This window comes from Cydia splendana, chromosome 24 (genome assembly GCF_910591565.1).
Source record: "Cydia splendana chromosome 24, ilCydSple1.2, whole genome shotgun sequence".
In the NCBI taxonomy this organism is placed as follows: domain Eukaryota; kingdom Metazoa; phylum Arthropoda; class Insecta; order Lepidoptera; family Tortricidae; genus Cydia; species Cydia splendana.
Window position 1 is genome coordinate 7,003,540 of NC_085983.1, and position 25,601 is coordinate 7,029,140.

General features: G+C 38.1%; 1 protein-coding gene across 1 annotated transcript in view; it reads right to left on the bottom strand.

The window, feature by feature from the left end:
- Positions 1–9,467: 9,467 nt before the first annotated feature.
- LOC134802174 (phytanoyl-CoA dioxygenase domain-containing protein 1-like) overlaps positions 9,468–25,601 on the bottom strand; it is a 30,660-nt gene continuing 14,526 nt past the window's right edge. Inside the window, exons 4-6 of the mRNA XM_063774767.1 lie at positions 24,182–24,332; positions 14,053–14,292; positions 9,468–9,821 (exon numbers count right to left, since the gene is read on the bottom strand). Of these exons, the coding sequence (XP_063630837.1) occupies positions 9,634–9,821; positions 14,053–14,292; positions 24,182–24,332 (579 nt within the window). The 3' untranslated portion in view covers positions 9,468–9,633. The remainder of the gene's footprint in view (positions 9,822–14,052; positions 14,293–24,181; positions 24,333–25,601) is intronic.

Genomic DNA, 25,601 nt, shown 5'->3' on the forward strand with positions numbered 1-25,601 from the left:
GCTTGCACGATTCTCTTGTACCAATACCGCCTAATGCTCTAATGCACTTTTTTTGGGCTTTGAATGCTCTATCAATATCAACACAGTTACCCCAGATTATAACGCCATATCGTAACACAGATGACACGTAGCTATGATAGGCGTTTAAAGCTGTGTCTAGGGATGCGATTTGTTTTAGCCGTTTGAGTGCGTACACAAATCGGTTCACTTTAGTGCATACAAGGTCAATATGTTTCTTCCAGTTACAGTGTTCGTCAAGAGTTAATCCCAAAAAGACAGTCGAGTTAACCATGTCTACTTTAGTATTATTATACATTAGATTTAAAGATAATACATGGCTCTTATTTGTTCTAAATTGTACAGCTTTGGTTTTACCAATATTAATTTTAAGATCATGTATATTCAGCCAATTTACTATGGCTCTAATAGTTTCATTTATTTCATTTTCAAAGGTATCAACGTTCGTACATTTAAACAATAAAGTCGTGTCATCAGCAAATAATATACATTTGTGTGTTGTTACATCGGGAAGGTCATTAATATATAAAAGAAACAATAATGGTCCTAAAATGCTTCCTTGCGGAACTCCTCGTCGATTAAGTTTATATTCTGACATGACACATACTTTTTCGTCATTAATTACTTTAGATACTTCTGTACACTGTCTCCTATCACTTAGGTAGCTAGTAAGCCAGTCATGGGCTTTCCCTCTAATGCCATAATCGTAAATTTTATTGAGAAGCGTTTTATGATTTACAAAATCGAATGCCTTAGACATATCTAAAAATAATGCTATAACAGGCTCTTTACGATCAAGGCACTCAGTAACATATTTAACTAAGGAAAAACTAGCCAGAGACGTCGATTTACCTGACTGAAATCCGAATTGATCCGTGCTTAGTAGTTTGTTTTTTTGTAGAAAATCATATAATCTCTTAGCAATCACTTTTTCGAACACCTTTGAAATTATTGGGATAAGAGTGATAGGTCTATAGTTATTCATGTCTAGAGCCTTACCTTTTTTGTATATTGGCTTAACTATCGAGTATTTAAGACGATCCGGAAATATACCTGTGGTGATAGAGAGATTAATTAGATACGTCAGAGGAATAGCTAACTTCTGGGCGCATAATTTTAATAATTTGGTGCTTATAAAGTCATATCCAACCGAATTTGTGTTATTAAGTGAAAATATAATGTTTAACACCTCATTTTCGGATACGGGGGTTAAAAACATAGAGTTTATTTGGTTGTATTTATGAGAACTATGTAGAGGCGCTGTAGTCGTGTTAATTGTACAAGTAAGATCTATAAAGAAGTTATTAAATGCTTCCGCTAGTTCTAGGGGATCATCTATGAGTTTTCCATTGTTGTATACTTGGTCTAGCTGTTTTACAAATCCCTTGGTGTTAATATTCCGATGAATTACTGACCAAGTTGCTCTACATTTGTTTCTAGCAGTTTTAATTGTCTTTTTGTTGACCATACGTTGGGCTTTATTAATGCAACGTCGTAATGTTTTTGAGTAGTTAATGTAAATACTTTTACGAAGTGGCTTATCACTTGCAGTTGATTTTCTGTAAGAGAGATAGAGACAGCGCTTTTGCTTGCAACATTTCCGTATCCCTTTCGTTATCCAAGGCGAGTTTTTAGTCTTTTGAGTAATTCTCACTTTAATTTTCGGAAAACATAATTCAAAAAAGAGAATTAGTAAATCATGGAACTCACTGAACGCTGCATTTATCTCATTATTAGTATATAAATTATGAAAAGACAGAGAATGTATAGCATTGATAAATTTCTGTGTATTTTCCGCACTAAAGTCTCGTCTATGTTCGTACCAGTTCCTAAGATATTTTAGTCTCCCTAGATCAAATGAGATAAACTGTCCTGTATTATGATCTGACAAACCTAAATGGTCATTTCGGCTCAATACCTGCGCTATGTTGCTGGCAACGAGGTCTATACACGACGATTGTCGCGTCGGTGTAGCGGTATGAATTTTAAAATTATTGGCTTCCAAAATGCTAATTAATTCTTGGCTTATCTTATCAGTTTTGAGTATGTTAATGTTCCAGTCTCCACACAAGATAATTTTGCTTTGTTTTTTATTTATTTTAGAAAGCAGATAATTTAGTTTTTCTAAGAATGCCAGTACATTCGAGGAGGGAGTTCTGTATATACAGATAACAATCAGTCCCATCTGCTCTATCTGTATCCCACAACATTCAAATATATAGTTTTGTGAAATTTGATCGCAAATATTTAATGTTTTATAATCTAATTCATTTTTAAGCAAAATACATGAACCACCTCTTCTTTCACAGAGGCGTGAGAAAAAAGCTGCCATTTTGTATTTGTTAATACAAACGTTTTGTTCCATTCCTTTTTTAAGAAAGGAATGGAACAAAACATTCGACCTAATGTTAAGAGAAATAGTATTGTATATAGAAAATCTTGTTTATTTTTCTATTTTCGTTAAATAGACTCGCTATTTTGAAGTGCAGAGTGAAGATTTATGTTTAACCACAGACTACATATATACAGACGCCGCCATCCCATACATTAAAAATGCGACCGCCTAAAAGCGCATCGTTACCAGATGGCGTCACTGAAAATGCGCTATTGCCTATCATGGACACGAGATGGCGCTGTGTCACATCCAAATCATAGAACTCCTAACGACATCTATACATCTTCATTGAAAGTTAGTAGACATATGCCGTTGCCAACGATTAGGAATAATCAACAGATGTCGCTTTATAGTGAATTTAATAAATCATGAATCTAGTTTAAAACTGGATCAGGCATGAGTGGTGGAAGGAAACAGGATAGTCTTATGAATCTTTCAGTAGGAGTAAAGAGAGTTAGGGCACTTAAGGAGTACAGGGAGGGAAGGGAGAGGCAGGGTACAGAGAAATAGCGTAGCCAAACGGTATAACCATAAAATAATTTCGGAAAACGATACTGTGGTGATGATAATATTTATATATTAGAAGCTACATAAGTCTTGCCGAAACTATTTAAACCGGCTGAAAATAAATACCTGTCATAATAATTTTGCGCATGCTACCATTGGTGCATGGCAAAAGGATTAGACATTACTACTAGCGAAAGTCCGTGTATTTGCCACCATGTAGGGAATGCAATAACCGGCCAAACTTCATAACCGGTTTCGGTTACGGTTATGCCCGAAAAATAACCGAATATCGGTTATAATCGGTTACGGTTATTTTAGACGAAAAATTATAAATTTACAATGAAGTAATTAAAAAAATACAAAAATCTTTGTTTTAGTACCTACAGTATTAGGGAATGTGAGTAAAAGTCTTCGTTTTTTAATAAAACACACCAAATACAGTAAAAGTAAAATATGACCTTGAACGTGATACAATATTCAATAAAAATATTTCATTAATAAGGGAAGTAAATTTGGTATATTTTTGTTATTAAAGTCCACGAATGACAAAAATTATAGCCACAGGCGTCACAGCCAAAAATGGCAGGATTTTGTAGTCATATGATGATAAAAACATACAATTTAAGTCATAAATAAATAACCGAAAATAACCGTAACCGGTTATTCGGTTATGAAATTTTGTCAAAATATTCGGTTATAACCGAATATTTCGGTTTCGGTCATAACCGATTTGCATTCCCTACCACCATGCCACTGGTACTTGAGCGTTTCTTTATATTTTTTTAATACAATTGCTCAAAAAGTTTAGTTTTTGTAGCTGCAAATCGTGTATAAAGTTTGATCTTTTTACACTAGTGCTAAAAAGTAATCTGATTGATACTTTTTAAATAAATGAGTATTATGCGAGACCCGCTTATAAATGACCCACCTGAACAACGCGCGATTGGGCAAAAAGGAGTATTATTCGAGACCCAATAGTATTACTTGAACATCGCGCGATTGAATGAAGCCGTCGTTCGTACACTGTACTTAATATAAATGACCGTATAAATGTATCAATATTGTTTTTTTACATAATTATATGTTCTGAATTAATAATAAATTTTTCTTCAATTGGCATATGCTTACAACAGTGACAACAGAACCCACATTGAAAAAAATGGCAATTAAAAGTAAAACTTTTTTATTCCCTTCCGCCTTTTTGCCACGAAAGCATAAGTTATTAAATTAAAATGTGTGATTCAGACGATTTTGGAGTTAATGGGATAAAATACCTCAATACATGCTCAATTCACTCTTTATCGTGACTTCTAAAAATTTACGATACAAGTTGCATTGCAATAACTATAAAAAAATAACTGATTTGACTAGTTCGAAAATACCCTATTGTAACAATAGGATGCGACGTTGTCGAGTCAAACTTTCGCTTCGCAGCAGTTTGGCAACGTCGCGTCTTGCTTTTATTTTTAAGCAACAGTAGGGCTACCGCCAATACCGAAAATCGTCAATTGCGGGCATTTTTCTCTGTCACTCTAATTACGCCTTCATTGGAGTAAAAGAGTAAGATCCCCGCAATTTGCGAATTTCGGTTTTCGCGGTAGCCCCTCAGATTTGTACCATTGTATTTAGTACCTATACATACAAATATATGTTTTCATAACGTTCCTTTTCAACTTCTACCATGGCAAAACCCGTAGTACCCGTACCTATCAAACCGGAAATTATTACACAAAAGCATTTAATTTTTGTTTTTATATACTTTTTCTGTTGTAATTAGAATAGCTAAATATATCTAATTTTGCTTATATCGACAAGGCAGGTGTTTGTATCACTAATTACGTGACCTTTAAGTATAGACAGACAACAGCGTGCACAGAAACGTCAAAAACGGCATAAAGTACTGATTATTGCTATTTTAAAATTAGTCCCCTACTTCAGGGTAATCCTGTTCCTTAAAAAAGCAGAAATGGACACTGAGGCATTTCATTATTTTGGAATTTAAGTACTATATAATATTATTTGTAGTCTTTTGGAATTTCATATTTTATTTGAACTAATAATATTGTATAATAATAAATCATAAAAGCTCTATTTAGGCACAAGAAAGAACTTTCAACGGCAACACTAAAAATAAACTGTCACACACACAAAGTCGTCACGAACCGGCATCGCGTTTGATGCCTTTGCTTTGTTTCTGTTTATACAAACTTTTTAATTTTATATTATAGCTTCATTTGAAATATAGTACAAGTACGTAAATATAATACCTAGACGTGTCTTGCTTGGTGCAGTTACGTAGGTATGCTAAAAGGAACGTTGGAAGACCGATGCGGCGCTTTAAAGACTGTGCTAAGCGAGACATGTCTGCATTTGAAATCGACCACCATACCTGGGAAGCCTTAGCTAAAGACCGTGATGGATGGCGCAAGCGTGTAGTGGAGGGGAGAAGATTATGCGACCAAGCCTGGTTTAAGATAGCAGATAGCAGAAGGTGTCGCAGAAAGAAAGGACTGGAACCTCAGGTGGCATGAGTTTTCTCTGCCCAAAATGTGGGAGGTCGTGCCGCTCACGCATCGGCCTCCACAGTCACCAAACCCGTTGTCTAAACAGCAATGAATAAACCGTCTACAATAGACGGAAAGACCCGTGATGATGACGTGAATTGCCGATGTAGTAACGGAACACTACTAATCCTAAAATCTACATATTAATCTGTCTACTGTTTGCCACTTCAGGTAAGTTTGTTTTGAATACAAAGGTTAATTAAATAATTTATCACCACACCAACTGGTAAAGGCTCTTGATTGTTCAAATACTAATGCGAAAATTGCATTTTTCCCACATGTGGGGCAAAGTAATCCGATCTAACTTTTCAGTTTCCTTATGTTAGCTGGTAGAATTTACTTTTAAATGATGATTTTGAATTATAAATTCTTTATAATGTTCATGTGGATTTGATTTTTTTGGTATTTTATAGTTGGTATTTTCCCTGCGTTGGCGTGGTGATAAATTTTGTGTTTCATTAGGTGGCAATGTTTGTTTAACCCTCGTGCCTTGAATTCTCACAACGCTCAAGATTCTACTTCTCGAACCACTCGCTACTGTCATAGTTCAAATCTTCTGCTTGCTCGGGAAACAACATTAGCATGAGCGGTTAAATAACTGCTTGCCCCCTTGTAAAACGAATAACTATTGTCAAGTTTTATTTTAACCCCCCATGCTAATATTGATTAGCGAAAGATTCCAAAGTATTTAGTGTTATTTTAAATAACACATGCACTGCATGGGCTATCAAAATCGCTGCAGACTTTTCTTGGTCTAAATATACAATGGTTAGTGTTTGCCACTTAATGCAAGTGAAAGTAAGCAAATGTATGTAATCAATTTGCAAACAGACTCCAATGCGAAGACCAGCCACGCTTGCCCCGCAGCGACACCTTATTGTGGCTGTGTATTAACTTTAGTGTGATATTACATTTTATATATAACAAATATGTTTCTGATTTCAGGACCCAGCCTCTAGCCACTAGAAGTAGCAATGTATGCAACAAGAGAGTGAAGATGAAATAGTCAATGCATCTCTGTACCACAAGTAAAATATTTTGAGTGGAAGATGGTTGAGATTGATTCCTGTATCGACGGACAGACACATGCTATGAAGATTCTCTTAAAAATAATAAAATACAATTAATAAATTCAATGTTTAACATGATAGTGACTTTATTTTGTCTACCCACCAATAACCAATTTGTTCAATGCTGGCGGGCAATGACAATATACTTAAATATTTGATGTGGTTTGAGGCTCTATATTTTGACAAAGATGGCCAGCCACTAAAAAGTTTTAATCCTAGATTAGCCATTAGAGTGTGGCTACCAGTCTGATTTGTCAATTGTTATATAAGTACAGTCAGCGTCATATAGTAGGTAGCATCCAAAGTATTCAAATAGTTCGGTACACCATATTATTTGTATGGCGTACTGAACTATTTGAATACTTTGGATGCTATTTACTATACGACGCTGTCTGTACTTAATTTAAATATATAATGAAATAAATTGTATATTATTTCTACGGCCTCCTAGCTAGTCATTAGTGACAGTGACCCTGCTCTGCCTATGAAGTAGGAGGTCCCGGGTACAAATCCTCATAGGACATTTATTTGTTTTTTAATTGTGTGTGTATATATTAATGGTCTATTCCCATTTGTCCACACCTCTTGTATGGCTTTGATATGATCATAAAATATGTATAAGATAAGTATCTATTTACATTTACACATTGTATTATTGCTCTCATACATATACGGATATGTTTTTAGTGTCGGATGTCTCTTTTCTTTGAGCAAGTTTTTGTCACCTGCCCTGCTATTTAAACTGCTCAAGAATTTACAATGTTTTGTTACTAAGTATGTCGGTTAGTGTAAGGTGTAAGACTGTCCTAAAATATATGTATATATGAGGACAATTTTGCAATGCGTAAGGTTAAGTAAATAAATGTACAAACAGCAACACTGCTAATTGTACATCGGTGGACTTTATTAGCTTAATACAAAAGGCATAAGGTCCACCAATATACAATTAACAGTGTGGGTGATGGTACCATGTAGGTTTAATTTATTTTAATTATTATCACGTTTCTAAGAACAAAAATTATATTATTATTTAATAATGTTGATAGAGTTCAACCACAGAAACTTTGCAGCGCAATAGTCAGTAAACGTCATTCTCTATGGTATGTGTTTGTCAAAATCGTTTAGGTAAATATTCGTTGTGTTTTGTGATGAACGGGAAAAACATGGTGAAACCTTACAAAATCGGCGTGCGGGAATTACTTTTCCGCGTGACGAATAATTTTACACTAGTAAAAAATCAGCACTAGGCAATTCGAGCTCAAAAACGACAATGTTTACAAAATTTAGAGTTGATGACGGGTAAGTGGAATGAAACATTTTAATACTTGCACCATATCTAAAGTCAGACCGTAAAAAGTGTGCAGCGATTTTGATAGCCCACGCAGTGCAAGTGTCATTTTAAACGTCAAAGTTCTATGAAATTATGACGTATAAATAACACTTACGCTGCGTGGGCTATCAAATCCGCTGCAGACTTTTATTGGTGCGACTATATTACATAAATAGATAATATATTATAATATTGGTTTAGACTAAGGTTTCACACCAAATTGAACACACCTAGTAGGTATAGGCATTACCTTATGAACTTTCTCTAACATTTCGAAAAACCCATTGGTTCGAGGTGGGTTTTGAGATCGAAGTCCTCTAACCCACAACCTCCATGCTTATGCTTACGGCATGGGTGGCCTACTAGTTAAAGCTTAAATTTATTTTGAATGTATGTTTATTGTTTTAATGGTTTATTTAGTTTTTCCGAAATCCGAAGTTCGCGAATTGCGGGCAATTTCTCTGTCAATATAATTACGCCTTAATGGGAGTAAAAGAGAAAGATGCTCGCAATTTGCGAACGTTGGTGTTTGCGGTTGGCCCTCTGTACCTATTTACTGCTAGGCCGTCGCGGATATTACAAAAGCTCAATAATTTTGATGAAGCCAAATGTCATATTCTCACAAATATCTCAATATTATTTATCAACATTTAGTATATGTATACATATTAATAGTGACATATATTGTTGGAATTAAACTTATTTAACCATAAATGCACAGCTTAAATTTTTCATAGACGGTAAATATGGTAGAAATTTCACAAGTATCAAGACTATTTAATCCATCTTCTGTGGTGTTGTCGCATACTGATTTTTAAAAACTATTTTTTATCTAGCGCTGCAAAGTTTCTGTGGTCGAACTTTATGATCATGATCATTAAGTATGAGGATTTACCATAGAGGTACAATCATATAGAGATGACACGGGGGAGGGGCCAAACGACCGATCGAGATGCACTTATGGAAATTTCAGTAGGAGTAGCAGAGAAAGCGGTATTATTGCTTGTCCTTGTCACAGTCGCACTTTTTGTTTGTTCCCCACCAAAAATTTAGTATGGTTTATGGTGGGCAACAAATAACCCGACCAAATTACGTAGATTGTTTTTGGTATGTTGTCAGGAATGTTAAAAGGTGTTTTTAATATTGTCGCTTTGCGTATGTTTTGTCCCTCACGGAGGCACGCGTATAGCTCATCTATGTAATACTAGGTCTATGGGATTTACTACAGTGACATCTATTGATAGTTTTTCTCAAACAATCGAGCTATTTAGTGTGTTACAACGGCAAGAAACTAACTGTCTAATAATGCGATAGATGGCGCTTAGAATAGTTCATGCCATTATTTATTTTTTTTTTTCTGCGTCGATTTACTATGTGTAAATGGATGTTTTAAAAGGTTTTTGTTGTAATATAGTAAATAAATTAGAACTATACATGTTAATTTAAAAATTGGCAAGATTTCAAATGACACAAATATCTATTTAGGCCCAATGGTGCTCTGAGTGACATCTCTTGAATTTCTGTGGAACTAAGCGAGGCTTGTATGGGTCGGCGACTCTATATATATTTACTTTATGGTTTAACGAAACCAAGAAAAAGTATCTACTCATGTGGTAGGTTTTTTTTCTTAGTTTCGTTCACTGTAGAAATGACGTGATCTATCGTGATTTTTTTCGTTACCCCCCTCCCCCTGTCGAACCTCGCGTGATTTGTGCACAAGCCCTAACGGTCATAGCAATACCTATAACATTATAGCATCTCAGATGTCGTGTAAACATTTAAAAAGGGGGCATTCTCTCCTTCTTGTAGCCAGTTGTCCTCGGAGTAGTTGTTGTCCTTCCTCTCAACCACGTGGAAGGTGTACGCGTGCCGGCTCGCCGCGCTACGATTCGCCGCGCTGCGGTGTACCACGTTCCCATGGATCAATATGCACGTCCCTGGAAATTTATATCAAATTTTTATAGTAATACTAATCATTATCAGATTATCACCATTAGCACCACGGCCATCTTTGCCCGAAGTAACTTTTTACCACCTACTCGTATAATATATAGTGTGAATCTTATGATCTGAGCTAGTTTACTCAAAGAGTCTCAAGAATACAATACCATTGAGTGGTAAACCCATAGAAGGTAGGATCCTATAGAAGTGGTATACGCGTGCCTCCGTGAGGGACAAAACATACGCAATGCGACACTACGATTGGTCGAATTTATTTGTTGCCCACCATGATCCATACTAAATTAACGGTGGGGAACAAAAAAATGTGAGACTGTGACAAGGACAAACAATAATAGCTCTTTCGCTGCTACTCCAACTGAAAGATACATAAGACTATCCTGTTCGGTCACTTCTCCCCACCCTCATGCCAGATCCAGTTTTAATACTTCCACTTGGACAATGGACCGCTTAAATCTCATTTAAATTTTAATTATTCTATCCATTAAACATGGCACAGAGAGTAATTTTATAAAATTATTTATCTGCACAGCAGGGACAGGAACCGGTTACCTTAACCGGGGTTTTTCATAGGGTTATTTTAGAGGTGTTTATAAAAACCCCTACCATAACGGTAACCGCTTAATAAGGTAACACTTTGATTCGGTAACCGTATCAGATCGAGTTAACCTCTGTTACCGGTAACCGAAATAAAAACCCAGTCTATTCAGTTACCTCATTATGAGGTTTTTGACCAGTTCAAACGATTGTAATCTTTACGCACACTTAAATTCAACTTATTATTATTAAATAACCGAGGTTGGCATGGGCGATGAAGCCTCCAGCACAAACAAGTTTTTTTGCCTTTCCTTTGTTTATCTTTATACCTACCTGTGTGGTGTGTTCTTATTATTATATTATAACTAAAATAATTAAAATAAATAAATTAAATAAGTTTAATAATAACTGCTGCTAGGTTGAAGCACAGCAAGTACGCGAACCTTGAACAGGTGTACGATTTTGTCCCGGTTGCCGTCGAGACGGCGGGGCCTTGGTGTGCCGAGGCCAAAGCCTTTATTAAGGATATAGGGCGACGCTTAAGGGATAGGGGCTGCGACCCTCGCTCTGGTTCTTTCCTTATCCAACAAATATCACTGGCCATTCAGCGGGGTAATGCCGCCAGTATTTTTGGCACATTTGATCCGGGAGACAACCAGAGTGGGGGGCAATATTTTATTTGTTAAGTTCGTTTTACTCATTCTTAGGTTTATTTTAGTTTATAATTTGTATGTTTAATCTATTGTAATCTAAATGTTTTTAATAATTAAAATTATTATTACTCTAATAAATTAAATAAATTAAATAAATTAAATAAATTAAATAAATTAAATAAATTAAATAAATTAAATAAATTAAATAAATTAAATAAATTAAACAAATATAACAAATCAAACTAATTCAATAAATTAAATAAATGAAATAAATTAAATAAATAAATTAAATAAAATAAAGTAAATAAATTCAAAAAATTTAAATAAATTCAATAAATTAAATAAATAAATTAAATGAAATAAATTTAATAAATAAAGTCAATAAAATCAACAAAATTTTATTTATATTATAAAATAAACATTTTTTTTAGTATTTTTTTTAGTTCTGACGGCACATCACTAAAACTACTTTAATGTAGCAAACCAGTAAGCAACCGATAATAAAGGTTACCATAACTGAATGAAAACCTGTTAAAAACCCTTAACAAAAACCCTATCGCGATGGGGTTTTGAGATTAACTCGGTTAAAGGTTAGGGTTACCGTTTCAATAAGGTTACCATTACAATCAGGTAACAGTATGATAGGGTTACCGAATGATAAGGTAACCGAATCGATTGGGTTACCGAATTGATAGGATTAAGCGTAAAGAGGGGTTTTCCGGTCCTTGCTGCACAGTCATATTAAGCATCTATGATGCATTCAGAAACTCAAATTACGGCCAGCATTAATAGGCCAGTCTAATTAGATTGTTTCCAGGAATTAATTCCCAGCAAGCTGGAAATCATCTTAATACCTACAGTTCGCCGCTATACTTACTCAACCTCGTACCTGCAATGCAACACTCATTTGATGACAAAAACACCCGTATTCCGAATGAAAGAAAAGCGACATTTCTATCAAATGATTGTTGCAGATATGAGGTTGAGTAAGTATAGCGACGATTTGGTACTAAATTAGTGTAACCCGGGTTTGCTCCATTCCAGAAGTTGTGGAAAAAAAATTGCTATTTTTCAGTTTTTTGCTTGTAGTTCTAAAACGGTACGTCCGACGGAAAATTTGCTCGAATCATGATAAAAATTGACACCTGAGAATCCGAAAGGTACCTTAATATGAATTCGTAGTCAAATATTGTAAAAAATGGCCGCCACTTTGAATTTCTTTTTTTGGTCAAATCGTGTTAAAATCCGACATTTTATTTCACCAGTGTCTGATCCACAACAACCTTGCTGGTAGTGGCATTGTAATTGATGGTGGTTCCTTCTACATCGAGTGGTTTTGTCAATCCAAGGTAAAATGTATCTCCCAAGGTTCCTAAAATATAACCACACCTCCTGGGATGGAGCAAACTCGGATTATACGCATTTAGGACCAAATGAAGATATTAAAATGGTTTTCAGCTTGCTGGGAATTAATTCCTCACAAGGCTTATTTTGGATCTAATTTGACTGGCCTATAAGATGAACTGCTTTGTTAGAAATGTTACCTCGAATCTAATATTAGTCGAGATGACGTTTTATTCGAATCTAATATGAAATATCAATCGCAAACAATTTTGACAAATCAGACAAACCTGACTGTACATAGGTAAAATAAATAAAATTATTATAGGACATTCTTGACACAGATTGACTAAGTCCCACAGTAAGCTCAAGAAGGCTTGTGTTGTGGTACTCAGACAACAATATATATAATATATAAATACTTAAATACATAGCATGGTCTAATAAAACGTGGTCTTCCATTCCCAGAGTGACACGGGCCTACGTCACAATAACATTGCCACTTTATTTCAACATAACATGTTACATGGGTACATTATACCTATGGTTAATAAGTTAAAATATTTCTTTATAATTTTATAATTTTCATTTATATGTATTTTAGCTTAAATTTTACAATAACACGTCATTTTTAATTACTCGTTAGCAATATCTTCCGATTCACGAAAGAAATTTCAGACTTTCGGGTAATTCTGTTTATACTACTGGCAACACAGGATAGCGCTGTGCACATTTGACAATTCGGATCTAGATAACTTCATGCCCTGACCGTCATCCTTGTCGAACGCGTGTTAATTGTTATTTCCTTCTCGCTCAGTGTCAGCAGTCGCAGTGTTTTCCAAACTTTTCACGTCGTAAGCTTGGTAATTAATGTGTAACTGTGAATTAGTTTTTTAAACGTTTGTCTTGTATAGATAAATAAAGTTTAATTTAATACATTAGATTTGTTTTATTTTACTATGTTTCTACATGAATAACTTAAAATTAATGCCGTTAATATAATTTTCACCGTTGGTTAAAATTCTCCCACATTTCAAAGTTTGAGAACCTGTAAACAGCATGATGACGTAGGCGCGTGTCAGTTAGGTCATACGCGAATCTCGGAATGGAGTACCAGGCGGAGTATATTATTATACCATGATACATAGTAAACAGCCATGACTCAGGAACAAATATCTGTGTCATCACACAAATAAATGCCCTTACTGGGATTCGAACCCAGGACCATCGTAACACTTTAAACTCTCGCGTTTTGTACACATATTTAATTACACAAACGGGTCTACCGCGATATAATTTCATTGTTTTTACCTTTAATTCCGACGTTTCAGCTGAGTTGCACCAGCTGTGGTCACGGAAAGACTGACGTCCCAACAAATGTCAACGGAGATATTAATAAAACACCACTAAACTACCCGAAATTAGTTTATAAAAATGCTCGGGGTAGACAAAGAAATTGCAGCTACCCGTTAAACATACACACAACAAACAATAAACATTAAACTTTTACGGTGCAACTGGTGCAACTCAGCTGAAACGCCGGAATTAAAGGTAAAAACAATGAAATTATATCGCGGTAGACCCGTTTGTGTAATTAAATACCAGGACCATCGGCTTCACAGGCAGGGTCCCTACCCAGTAGACCAGACCGGTCGTCAAAATAACTGCTTGGATTTACCTTTACTGACTGGGACGGGGGTGAAGCTCGACTCCGGGTACTCGGGCGCGGGCTTGTCGTAGATACACTTGTTTCTATCTTCAGGACTGCGGATCATCCGTCTGTGGATACCCGACTTGTGGGACCCGCGAGCCATCCAAAGGCAACCGTTTTCAATCGTTGCGTCTTCTAGAGCTATCCAAAACCCTATTGGTGGAATTGGCTCTGTGAGTAAATATGATATGTCTTGATGCGGAACCACTGCAAAACAGATAAAGTAGGTACACACCTAAACTGAAAATCGTAATTAGATTCCAAAAAAAGTAAGACAATGTTGCCACTGCAATAATTTGTTTGTAAAATAGTAAATTCCTTTTTATAAATAAACACGCTAAGATAATTTATTTATTGGTAATTTTACTCCTACGATTTAAAAAAGTACTTTTAGTTACTTATTTTTACATACATACAAGACGCGCTAGTAAAAAGTGGCAACATTGTCTTACTTTTTTTGGAATCTAATTAAAGAAAGGGATGACATCGACATTTTTCATGACCGTTTGCCCGCGTTCAAAAACAAAATAATGGGCGAGAAAAATAAAAACAAGTAAATAATAAATAATTTTATATCTTGTTGCTCATTCTTTCATTATAAATTAAAAAACCGGGCAAGTGCGAGTCGGACTCGCGCACGAAAGGTTCCGTACCATAATGAAAAAAAAAAACGAAAAAAAAAATGCAAAAAAAAACGGTCACTCATCCAAGTACTGACCACGCCCGACGTTGCTTAACTTTGGTCAAAATCACGTTAGTTGTATGGGAGCCCCATTTAAATCTTTATTTTATTCTGTTTTTAGTATTTGTTGTTATAGCGGCCACAGAAATACATCATCTGTGAACATTTCAACTGTCTAGCTATCACGGTTCGTGAGATACAGCCTGGTGACAGACAGACGGACGGACGGACGGACGGATGGACGGACGGACGGACGGACAGCGAAGTCTTAGTAATAGGGTCCCGTTTTACCTTTTGGGTACGGAACCCTAAAAAGAAAAAAATTCCGTGTAGTTTGTAGTTTTATAGTTATAATTAGTTAGTATAATTTTTAGATTTAATTGTATAGTTTTAGGTTAAGTTTGATCTCAATGTGATGTACTCCATAATTATCATATGTATCAGTATTTATTACCCTGTAAATGTTTTTAGCGTAAGTTATAATATGTATGATGTGGGTGTACTTTAATAAATAAATAAAAAAATAACAATATCCTTCCCTACGGCGCCCAAACGTGGTCTCAAACTGAAACTGAAAAGTCCAGGCTCAAGGTTTGCCAGAGAGCAATGGAACACAGCATACTGGGTGTTCATAGAACCGACCGTATTAGAAACACCGAACTGCGTTCCAAAACTGGCATTGTGGATGTGGGCAAGAAGGCCGCTAAGCTGAAATGGGACTGGGCAGGGCACATCTTCCGAATGCACCCAGAACGCTGGGCCAAAGTAGCCACGGACTGGATCCCACAGGATGGATCTCAGAGCAGAGGAAGACCCAAACGGAGATGGCGGGACAATCTCGATACATTCTGTGTGGAGTGGCGGGAGTGTGCAGTGTGCATTAGAGAGAGACAAGTGGTGGGAAAGAGCAGAAAAGCGGGAAAGGCCTTTGCCCAGCAGTGGGACACGACACACTAAAGAGCTAAATAAAAAAAAATACAGTAGGTACTAATCAAGTAAGCAGTGCAAAAAATGCCGTGATAACGCTGCAACAATTCCAGAGTTTCTCTATAGATATTGAGGCCATTGAACGATAGATACGTGAACCAGACTAGAGCATATCGGCACAGATTATTGATAAGCGACCCATACAAAACGTATGAAAAGGTACTTAGTGGCAATTATACGCAAACGCAGACATATTCAGAGAATGACCCATTTGTAGTGTTTTGTTGGCAGGAGAATTGTTTAATTGAATTTATGTTAGCACATTAGGTTGGGTTCAATTCAACAGTTAGTGACATACTACCATCGACGATGTAGATAATTTGTTATCAATTTGTTTACTCAGTATTATACACCGTGATTTTTTTGATTTCCGTTAATTCAAGGGTGCATTCCTGAGCTAAAATCAAGTAACTTTCTCAAAGACACCGATATTCTAATTAACTCCATTTCGGAGATAATCAATAAATTATTTTTCCTATAAGGCCTCTACAAGCGTGTACACTTACCTTAGGGCCGGTTTAATTACTTTTTATTAAACTTATTTTTTTTCAAGCAAAAAGAAATTTTATTTAGAAAATTAACTATGCCATTTTGTTCTCTTAAGAGCGCTATTACATTTCGGCGTTGAGCGAGTTTAGGTATTTTACGCGCTGCGGCAGGCCGTGCGAGCTCAGTACGCCGATCCCTTCTACCACACTCGCACTACAATGATGGATTAAACATTCTTGATCGTTCGCGAAGCATATTGAAATCAACCATAACAACACTAACTGTACTTAACTTTTAAAGTTCTAAAACTGTTATTTGGTAAGTACGAAAATACTAAATGCAGTGCAAATGTACATAGGGGCTGTTCATAAATTACGTCATCTATTTTTGACGATTTTTGACCCCCCCCCCCACCCCTCAAATCATCCAAAAATCAAGCTTCGGATGAATCTGTTTCCTCCTACGTCATGTTACCATCATCCGATGTCCAGACCCCCCCCCCCCCCCCACTCCTCCCATTTGAAACGACGTAATTTATGAATAGCCCCATACTTGTACTTATGAAGGTATATTACTCGAAAGAAATTATAGGTACCTACTCGCTCATTTACATGTTTCGTCATTGCATTTGGTACCTATAGGTTGTAAAGTTTGTATCAACGAGGGTTTAAAAACGAACTGGTACTGAGGATCTGATGATGATTAAGGTGGTCACGGATACCAATCAACCATGTAGTAACATGATTAGGCTCGTTTGATTCGTCTCAACAAGATCTTTGACACTGAAGATACACAGGGTCTGATGATGGAGCTGGAAGGTGGCCACGGGTACCAGTCTATCATGTAACTAAACAACTTCGTGTTTGGGCTCGTTTGATTCGTCTCAACAAGATCTTTGACACAAGACAGTACTCAGGGTCTGATGATGGAGCTGGAAGGTACCATTACCAATCAACCATGCAACTAAACCACATCGTGTTTAGGATCGTTTGATTCGTCTCAACAAGATCTTTGACACTAGGTGATACTCAGAGTCTGATGATGGAGCTGGAAGGTGGTCACCGGTACCAATCAACCATGCAACTAAACCACTTCGTGTTTAGGCTCGTTTTATTCGTTTCAACAAGATCTTTGACACAAGATAGTACTCAGGGTCTGATGTTGGAGCCGGAAGGTGGTCACCGGTACCAATCAACCATGCAACTAAACCATTTCGTGTTTAGGCACGTTTTATTCATCTCAACAAGATCTTTGACACAAGGTAGTACTCAGGGTCTGATGATGGAGCGCGAAGGTGGCGACGGGTACCTGTCTATCATCATCAGCTCCATCATCAGACCCTGAGTAGTATCTTGTGTCAAACATCTTATTGCGACGAATCAAATGAGCCCAAACACGAAGTGGTTCAGTTACATGGTAGACTGGTACCCGTGGCCACAGTCCAGCTCCATCATCAGACCCTGAGTACTAACTTGTGTCAAAGATCTTGTTGCGACAAATCAAACGAGCCCAAACACGAAGTGGTTCAGTTACATGGTAGACTGGTACCCGTGGCCACCTTCCAGCTCCATCATCAGATCCTGAGTATTATCTTGTGCCAAAGATCTTGTTGAGACGAATCAAACGAGCCCAAACACGAAGTGGTTTAGTTGCATGGTTGATTGGTACCGGTGACCACCTTCCGGCTCCATCATCAGACCCTGAGTACTATCTTGTGTCAAAGATCTTATAGAAACGAATAAAACGAGCCTAAACACGAAGTGGTTTAGTGGCATGGTTGATTGGTACCGGTGACCACCTGCCGGCTCCATCATCAGACCCTGAGTACTATCTTGTGTCAAAGATCTTGTTGAGACGAATCAAACGAGCCTAAACACGAAGTGGTTTAGTTGCATGGTTGATTGGTACCGGTGACCACCTTCCGGCTCCATCATCAGACCCTGAGTATTATCTTGTGCCAAAGATCTTGTTGAGACGAATCAAACGAGCCCAAACACGAAGTGGTTTAGTTGCATGGTTGATTGGTACCGGTGACCACCTTCCGGCTCCATCATCAGACCCTGAGTACTATCTTAAGTCAAAGATCTTGTTGAGACGAATAAAACGAGCCTAAACACGAAGTGGTTTAGTTGCATTGTTGATTGGTACTGGTGACCACCTTCCGGCTCCATCATCAGACCCTGAGTACTATCTTAAGTCAAAGATCTTGTTGAGCCGAATCAAACGAGCCCAAACACGAAGTGGTTTAGTTGCATGGTTGATTGGTACCGGTGACCACCTTCCGGCTCCATCATCAGACCCTGAGTACTATCTTGTGTCAAAGATCTTGTTGAGATGAATAAAACGAGCCTAAACACAAAGTGGTTTAGTGGCATGGTTGATTGGTACCGGTGCCCACCTTCCGGCTCCATCATCAGACCCTGAGTACTATCTTGAGTCAAATAAATACATATAGAATGTCAGGTCGTTTCAAATATTTTTAATCCTGTCCGGTAGTTTATTAAACTGTACCATTATAAATTATAATACTATAAAAACGGTGCTAGGATCAAAGTCTCTCGTTGCGGTTTACACGCACACAGTATAGCGTTTTACACGGCGCCCGCCGCACACAATGATAAAAAACCTCGTCGTCGCCGTTGAAAATGTGCGGAGCCGACCGACACACGTCCTGCCTCTACAAGCTCTGCCGCGGCACTGAGCTGGCGCAGCGCGCGTCATCGGTAATATAGAGTAGTTTTCAAAAAATTGCCAAAAAATTATAGTAGAATTTCATAAACACTAATGTATACCAACAGTATAAGCAAACGTTGCAGATTGCTTGAGTATGAAAATGACTTCGATATTAAGTAGATTTTCGTAGGAATTGACACTTGTTTCGGAGAGAAAATCGAGTTCGTTTTACTTTGATTTTCTCTTTCTCAAAGGTATGTAGGAAAAATATAGTTTGATATGCCTAAAGTACAGGGTATTAGTAATACAAAATAGCCAGGTTTAGCAGAGTAAAATTCTCAACATTTCCAAATAAGAGCTCGCCATTCAGTGCTTCACGGGGTTTTTCGGAAACGACCATCAGAAAAAAAATCATTACTAATTTAATAAGTCCTTTTTCTAATATTTACAACGACATTTATAAAGATAAGAAGACGCTTTTACTGGAACAAGTACTCATTGTTTCTAATAATGAGCGCAAAGTCCTGAATTTCGTCGACTAGTATCATCAATTTTGCATTATTTTGACTTTTCTTGTAAGAGCGCTCTTAAACGTACTTAACCATACCCCAAAGCAGGGCTCGGAACCGGTATTTTTTAAAACCCCCGATATTTCGGGGGGCCCAATTTTTGAATTATTTTATGCTCTTTACGTAGGACTGAATCATGTATAAAGGTAACAACTTCGTATTATTAGATTGTCCCATTAAAAATGAAATAATAAACCAAAGAACGAACGTAATACTACCGGTATTTTTGTATGGAGCAAATACCGGTTTCAGACCCCTGCCCCAAAGTTAACGGAATTCAATAAAAACACGGTGTATTCATTTTTCTTTTAGATAAATTATGTAGTTACAGTTACACGCCTACATAATATAGTTAGTACTGTAAGATAATGTGACTATAACAAATGTATGTTTAACTGTATAGTTATGTTAATAAACTGGCAGAATATATCGTAGTTTTTAGGGTTCCGTACCCAAAGGGTAAAAACGGGACCCTAATTACTAAGACTCCGCTGTCCGTCCGTCCGTCCGTCTGTCACCAGGCTATATCTCATGAACCGTGATAGCTAGGCAGTTGAAATTTTCACAGATGATGTATTTCTGTTGCCGCTATAACAGCAAATACTAAAAAGTACGGAACCCTCGGTGGGCGGGTCCGACTCGCACTTGTCCGGTTTTTTTAAAGGGGAGAGTAAATTTTCAATTGCCGTTGCCTGGTTGTCGCTAGTTTGAAATTAAACAGTGACAAAAAATTAGAGATGCAACGGATAGTTGTTTGGCCGGATACCGGATATTCGGCCTGACCATTGGCCGAATATTCGGCCGGCGGAATTATACCTACATTTCGGGTGGTCTACATTTTCAGGTGCGCATTGTGAGGTTTTGACCTGTTTAGTAGTGAACGTTCGCGCGGACTCATTTCTAGGTTCAAAAGTGGTTCAAAATGAGTGCGCGTGCATGTGAGTGGAATGTTTAAATTGTTTTAAAATAATAAACGAGTACGATGATGACCGTGACTGTTTCTTATTCCAATTTTGTTTACTCCGAAATCAAGCAAAGTTACTATCCGGTATCCGGCCGGATACTAGGCCATAATCCGGTATCCGGCCGGATTTTAAAATAGTGGCCGGATAGGCCGGATACCGGAAAGTAACCGATACCCGGTGCATCTCTACAAAAAATACAAATTGACCTGGGCAAGTGGGCAGTGACCCCACCCCAGTATGCAGACAAATTTTAAGAGCGCTATTACATTTCGGCGTTGAGCGAGTTTAGGTATTTTACGCGCTGCGGCAGGCCGTGCGAGCTCAGTACGCCGATCCCTTCTACCACACTCGCACTACAATGATGGATTAAACATTCTTGATCGTTCGCGAAGCATATTGAAATCAACCATAACAACACTAACTGTACTTAACTTTTAAAGTTCTAAAACTGTTATTTGGTAAGTACGAAAATACTAAATGCAGTGCAAATGTACATAGGGGCTGTTCATAAATTACGTCATCTATTTTTGACGATTTTTGACCCCCCCCCACCCCTCAAATCATCCAAAAATCAAGCTTCGGATGAATCTGTTTCCTCCTACGTCATGTTACCATCATCCGATGTCCAGACCCCCCCCCCCCCCACTCCTCCCATTTGAAACGACGTAATTTATGAATAGCCCCATACTTGTACTTATGAAGGTATATTACTCGAAAGAAATTATAGGTACCTACTCGCTCATTTACATGTTTCGTCATTGCATTTGGTACCTATAGGTTGTAAAGTTTGTATCAACGAGGGTTTAAAAACGAACTGGTACTGAGGATCTGATGATGATTAAGGTGGTCACGGATACCAATCAACCATGTAGTAACATGATTAGGCTCGTTTGATTCGTCTCAACAAGATCTTTGACACTGAAGATACACAGGGTCTGATGATGGAGCTGGAAGGTGGCCACGGGTACCAGTCTATCATGTAACTAAACAACTTCGTGTTTGGGCTCGTTTGATTCGTCTCAACAAGATCTTTGACACAAGACAGTACTCAGGGTCTGATGATGGAGCTGGAAGGTACCATTACCAATCAACCATGCAACTAAACCACATCGTGTTTAGGATCGTTTGATTCGTCTCAACAAGATCTTTGACACTAGGTGATACTCAGAGTCTGATGATGGAGCTGGAAGGTGGTCACCGGTACCAATCAACCATGCAACTAAACCACTTCGTGTTTAGGCTCGTTTTATTCGTTTCAACAAGATCTTTGACACAAGATAGTACTCAGGGTCTGATGTTGGAGCCGGAAGGTGGTCACCGGTACCAATCAACCATGCAACTAAACCATTTCGTGTTTAGGCACGTTTTATTCATCTCAACAAGATCTTTGACACAAGGTAGTACTCAGGGTCTGATGATGGAGCGCGAAGGTGGCGACGGGTACCTGTCTATCATCATCAGCTCCATCATCAGACCCTGAGTAGTATCTTGTGTCAAACATCTTATTGCGACGAATCAAATGAGCCCAAACACGAAGTGGTTCAGTTACATGGTAGACTGGTACCCGTGGCCACAGTCCAGCTCCATCATCAGACCCTGAGTACTAACTTGTGTCAAAGATCTTGTTGCGACAAATCAAACGAGCCCAAACACGAAGTGGTTCAGTTACATGGTAGACTGGTACCCGTGGCCACCTTCCAGCTCCATCATCAGATCCTGAGTATTATCTTGTGCCAAAGATCTTGTTGAGACGAATCAAACGAGCCCAAACACGAAGTGGTTTAGTTGCATGGTTGATTGGTACCGGTGACCACCTTCCGGCTCCATCATCAGACCCTGAGTACTATCTTGTGTCAAAGATCTTATAGAAACGAATAAAACGAGCCTAAACACGAAGTGGTTTAGTGGCATGGTTGATTGGTACCGGTGACCACCTGCCGGCTCCATCATCAGACCCTGAGTACTATCTTGTGTCAAAGATCTTGTTGAGACGAATCAAACGAGCCTAAACACGAAGTGGTTTAGTTGCATGGTTGATTGGTACCGGTGACCACCTTCCGGCTCCATCATCAGACCCTGAGTATTATCTTGTGCCAAAGATCTTGTTGAGACGAATCAAACGAGCCCAAACACGAAGTGGTTTAGTTGCATGGTTGATTGGTACCGGTGACCACCTTCCGGCTCCATCATCAGACCCTGAGTACTATCTTAAGTCAAAGATCTTGTTGAGACGAATAAAACGAGCCTAAACACGAAGTGGTTTAGTTGCATTGTTGATTGGTACTGGTGACCACCTTCCGGCTCCATCATCAGACCCTGAGTACTATCTTAAGTCAAAGATCTTGTTGAGCCGAATCAAACGAGCCCAAACACGAAGTGGTTTAGTTGCATGGTTGATTGGTACCGGTGACCACCTTCCGGCTCCATCATCAGACCCTGAGTACTATCTTGTGTCAAAGATCTTGTTGAGATGAATAAAACGAGCCTAAACACAAAGTGGTTTAGTGGCATGGTTGATTGGTACCGGTGCCCACCTTCCGGCTCCATCATCAGACCCTGAGTACTATCTTGAGTCAAATAAATACATATAGAATGTCAGGTCGTTTCAAATATTTTTAATCCTGTCCGGTAGTTTATTAAACTGTACCATTATAAATTATAATACTATAAAAACGGTGCTAGGATCAAAGTCTCTCGTTGCGGTTTACACGCACACAGTATAGCGTTTTACACGGCGCCCGCCGCACACAATGATAAAAAACCTCGTCGTCGCCGTTGAAAATGTGCGGAGCCGACCGACACACGTCCTGCCTCTACAAGCTCTGCCGCGGCACTGAGCTGGCGCAGCGCGCGTCATCGGTAATATAGAGTAGTTTTCAAAAAATTGCCAAAAAATTATAGTAGAATTTCATAAACACTAATGTATACCAACAGTATAAGCAAACGTTGCAGATTGCTTGAGTATGAAAATGACTTCGATATTAAGTAGATTTTCGTAGGAATTGACACTTGTTTCGGAGAGAAAATCGAGTTCGTTTTACTTTGATTTTCTCTTTCTCAAAGGTATGTAGGAAAAATATAGTTTGATATGCCTAAAGTACAGGGTATTAGTAATACAAAATAGCCAGGTTTAGCAGAGTAAAATTCTCAACATTTCCAAATAAGAGCTCGCCATTCAGTGCTTCACGGGGTTTTTCGGAAACGACCATCAGAAAAAAAATCATTACTAATTTAATAAGTCCTTTTTCTAATATTTACAACGACATTTATAAAGATAAGAAGACGCTTTTACTGGAACAAGTACTCATTGTTTCTAATAATGAGCGCAAAGTCCTGAATTTCGTCGACTAGTATCATCAATTTTGCATTATTTTGACTTTTCTTGTAAGAGCGCTCTTAACTGTAGAAATTCACCTTAAACGCTAATTGCTTACTATCTGACCTAGGAGTAGGTGATCATCAGGTTATAATGGTTGATGTTTGCTGCTAGCGTGGTATAAAAAAACCGGACAACTGCGAGTCGGACTCGCCCACCGAGGGTTCCGTACTTTTTAGTATTTGTTGTTATAGCGGCAACAGAAATACATCATCTGTGAAAATTTCAACTGTCTAGCTATCACGGTTCGTGAGATACAGCCTGGTGACAGACGGACGGACGGACAGCGGAGTCTTAGTAATAGGGTCCCGTTTTACCCTTTGGGTACGGAACCCTAATAAAATAAACAAGCTACCTTCGCCTCCGATTCCCGGGTTCTTGTAGATGTACATGCTCTGCACGACGGCCGGCTCGACCAGCCCCAGCGCGCGGCACAGCGCCTTCACGCGCTCGCTGTACGTGTAGCACCTGAAGATTGGGTGCAGCAGGTGCAGAGCGTGCCCCACCTGTTGATTTTTACATATGGTATGCTCATGTGACAGCGTTTTTGCATGCTGGCAACTCCCCCCTTCCTTTCAAAGAGACTGAACTGTAAGCATCCATTATTTTGTCTCAAGATTCTTATTTAATTATTTCATTAAAATCCATAGTGGATAGTCCGAAATTAAACTGTGATTTAATCTACGGCTCATCAATAAATTCAGTTCTGTTAATATTTCCTTGTTTTACTTAAATGCGCACCAATAGGGATTCACCCACTGCCAAGCCCTATACACAGCCGCCATTGTTTGTTTAGTTTCTTGAATTTTTGACCGCTTAATTAAATGTTAATAATTATAAAATATGTCATTATTGTGGAGCAATGAAGAGACTTATCAGTTTATTATAGATTTATATCAATCAGAGCCTGCAATTTTGATTCTTATTTTTGTTTTTTTTTTGATGCACCATTGTGTGAACACTCAGTATACACTTATACAGGCTTTTCTTTTAATACCACCTGCAATCAGCCATGTCATCAAATTACTCAAAGGGCTACTACTACTGCTAGATCCCACAGAAACAAATTCTGTGTTGCTCTAGATTGTTGTTGTAGCTGGGCATAGGCTAGCACCAAGTCCAAGGATCTTTACAGTTACCTAAGTGTTGCCCCTATTCAAAAGCAAGGTACGTACCCTGTTAGATAAGTATAGTGTGTAGCTTTCAAATAGAGCTCGACGGCTAATCCTATTGTCTATTGTTAAGTTAACCCGCACGTGCTACTTACCTGCAAAAAAGGGTCTTAATTATTCTATTTGGCACCTGAGCGCGGGCTAGTCCAACGCTCAAAAAACCAGTGTAGGTGCGCTCTCCGATAACGCGCCTTTGTTACGCATTACGCATTTTTTATGCAGGTGGTTGTGGCACGTGGCACGAGCGGTTTTACTTAATAATAGACAATAGGATTAGCCGTCGAGCTCTATTTGAAAGCTGCATACCTTTAGGTTAGCTTGCAGGGTACACTCGTATGTTTGTATGAACTCTTTATAGTACAAAACACAAATTTATGGCACAGGATAGGCAGTACAAAGGCGAGCTCACTCCACTCAGTTACTCGCTCGTCCTAGGATAAGTAATTTAAAGGCATGCAGGGACAGGAACCGGTTACCTTAACCGGGGTTTTTCATAGGGTTATTTTAGAGGTGTTTATAAAAACCCCTACCATAACGGTAACCGCTTAATAAGGTAACACTTTGATTCGGTAACCGTATCAGATCGAGTTAACCTCTGTTACC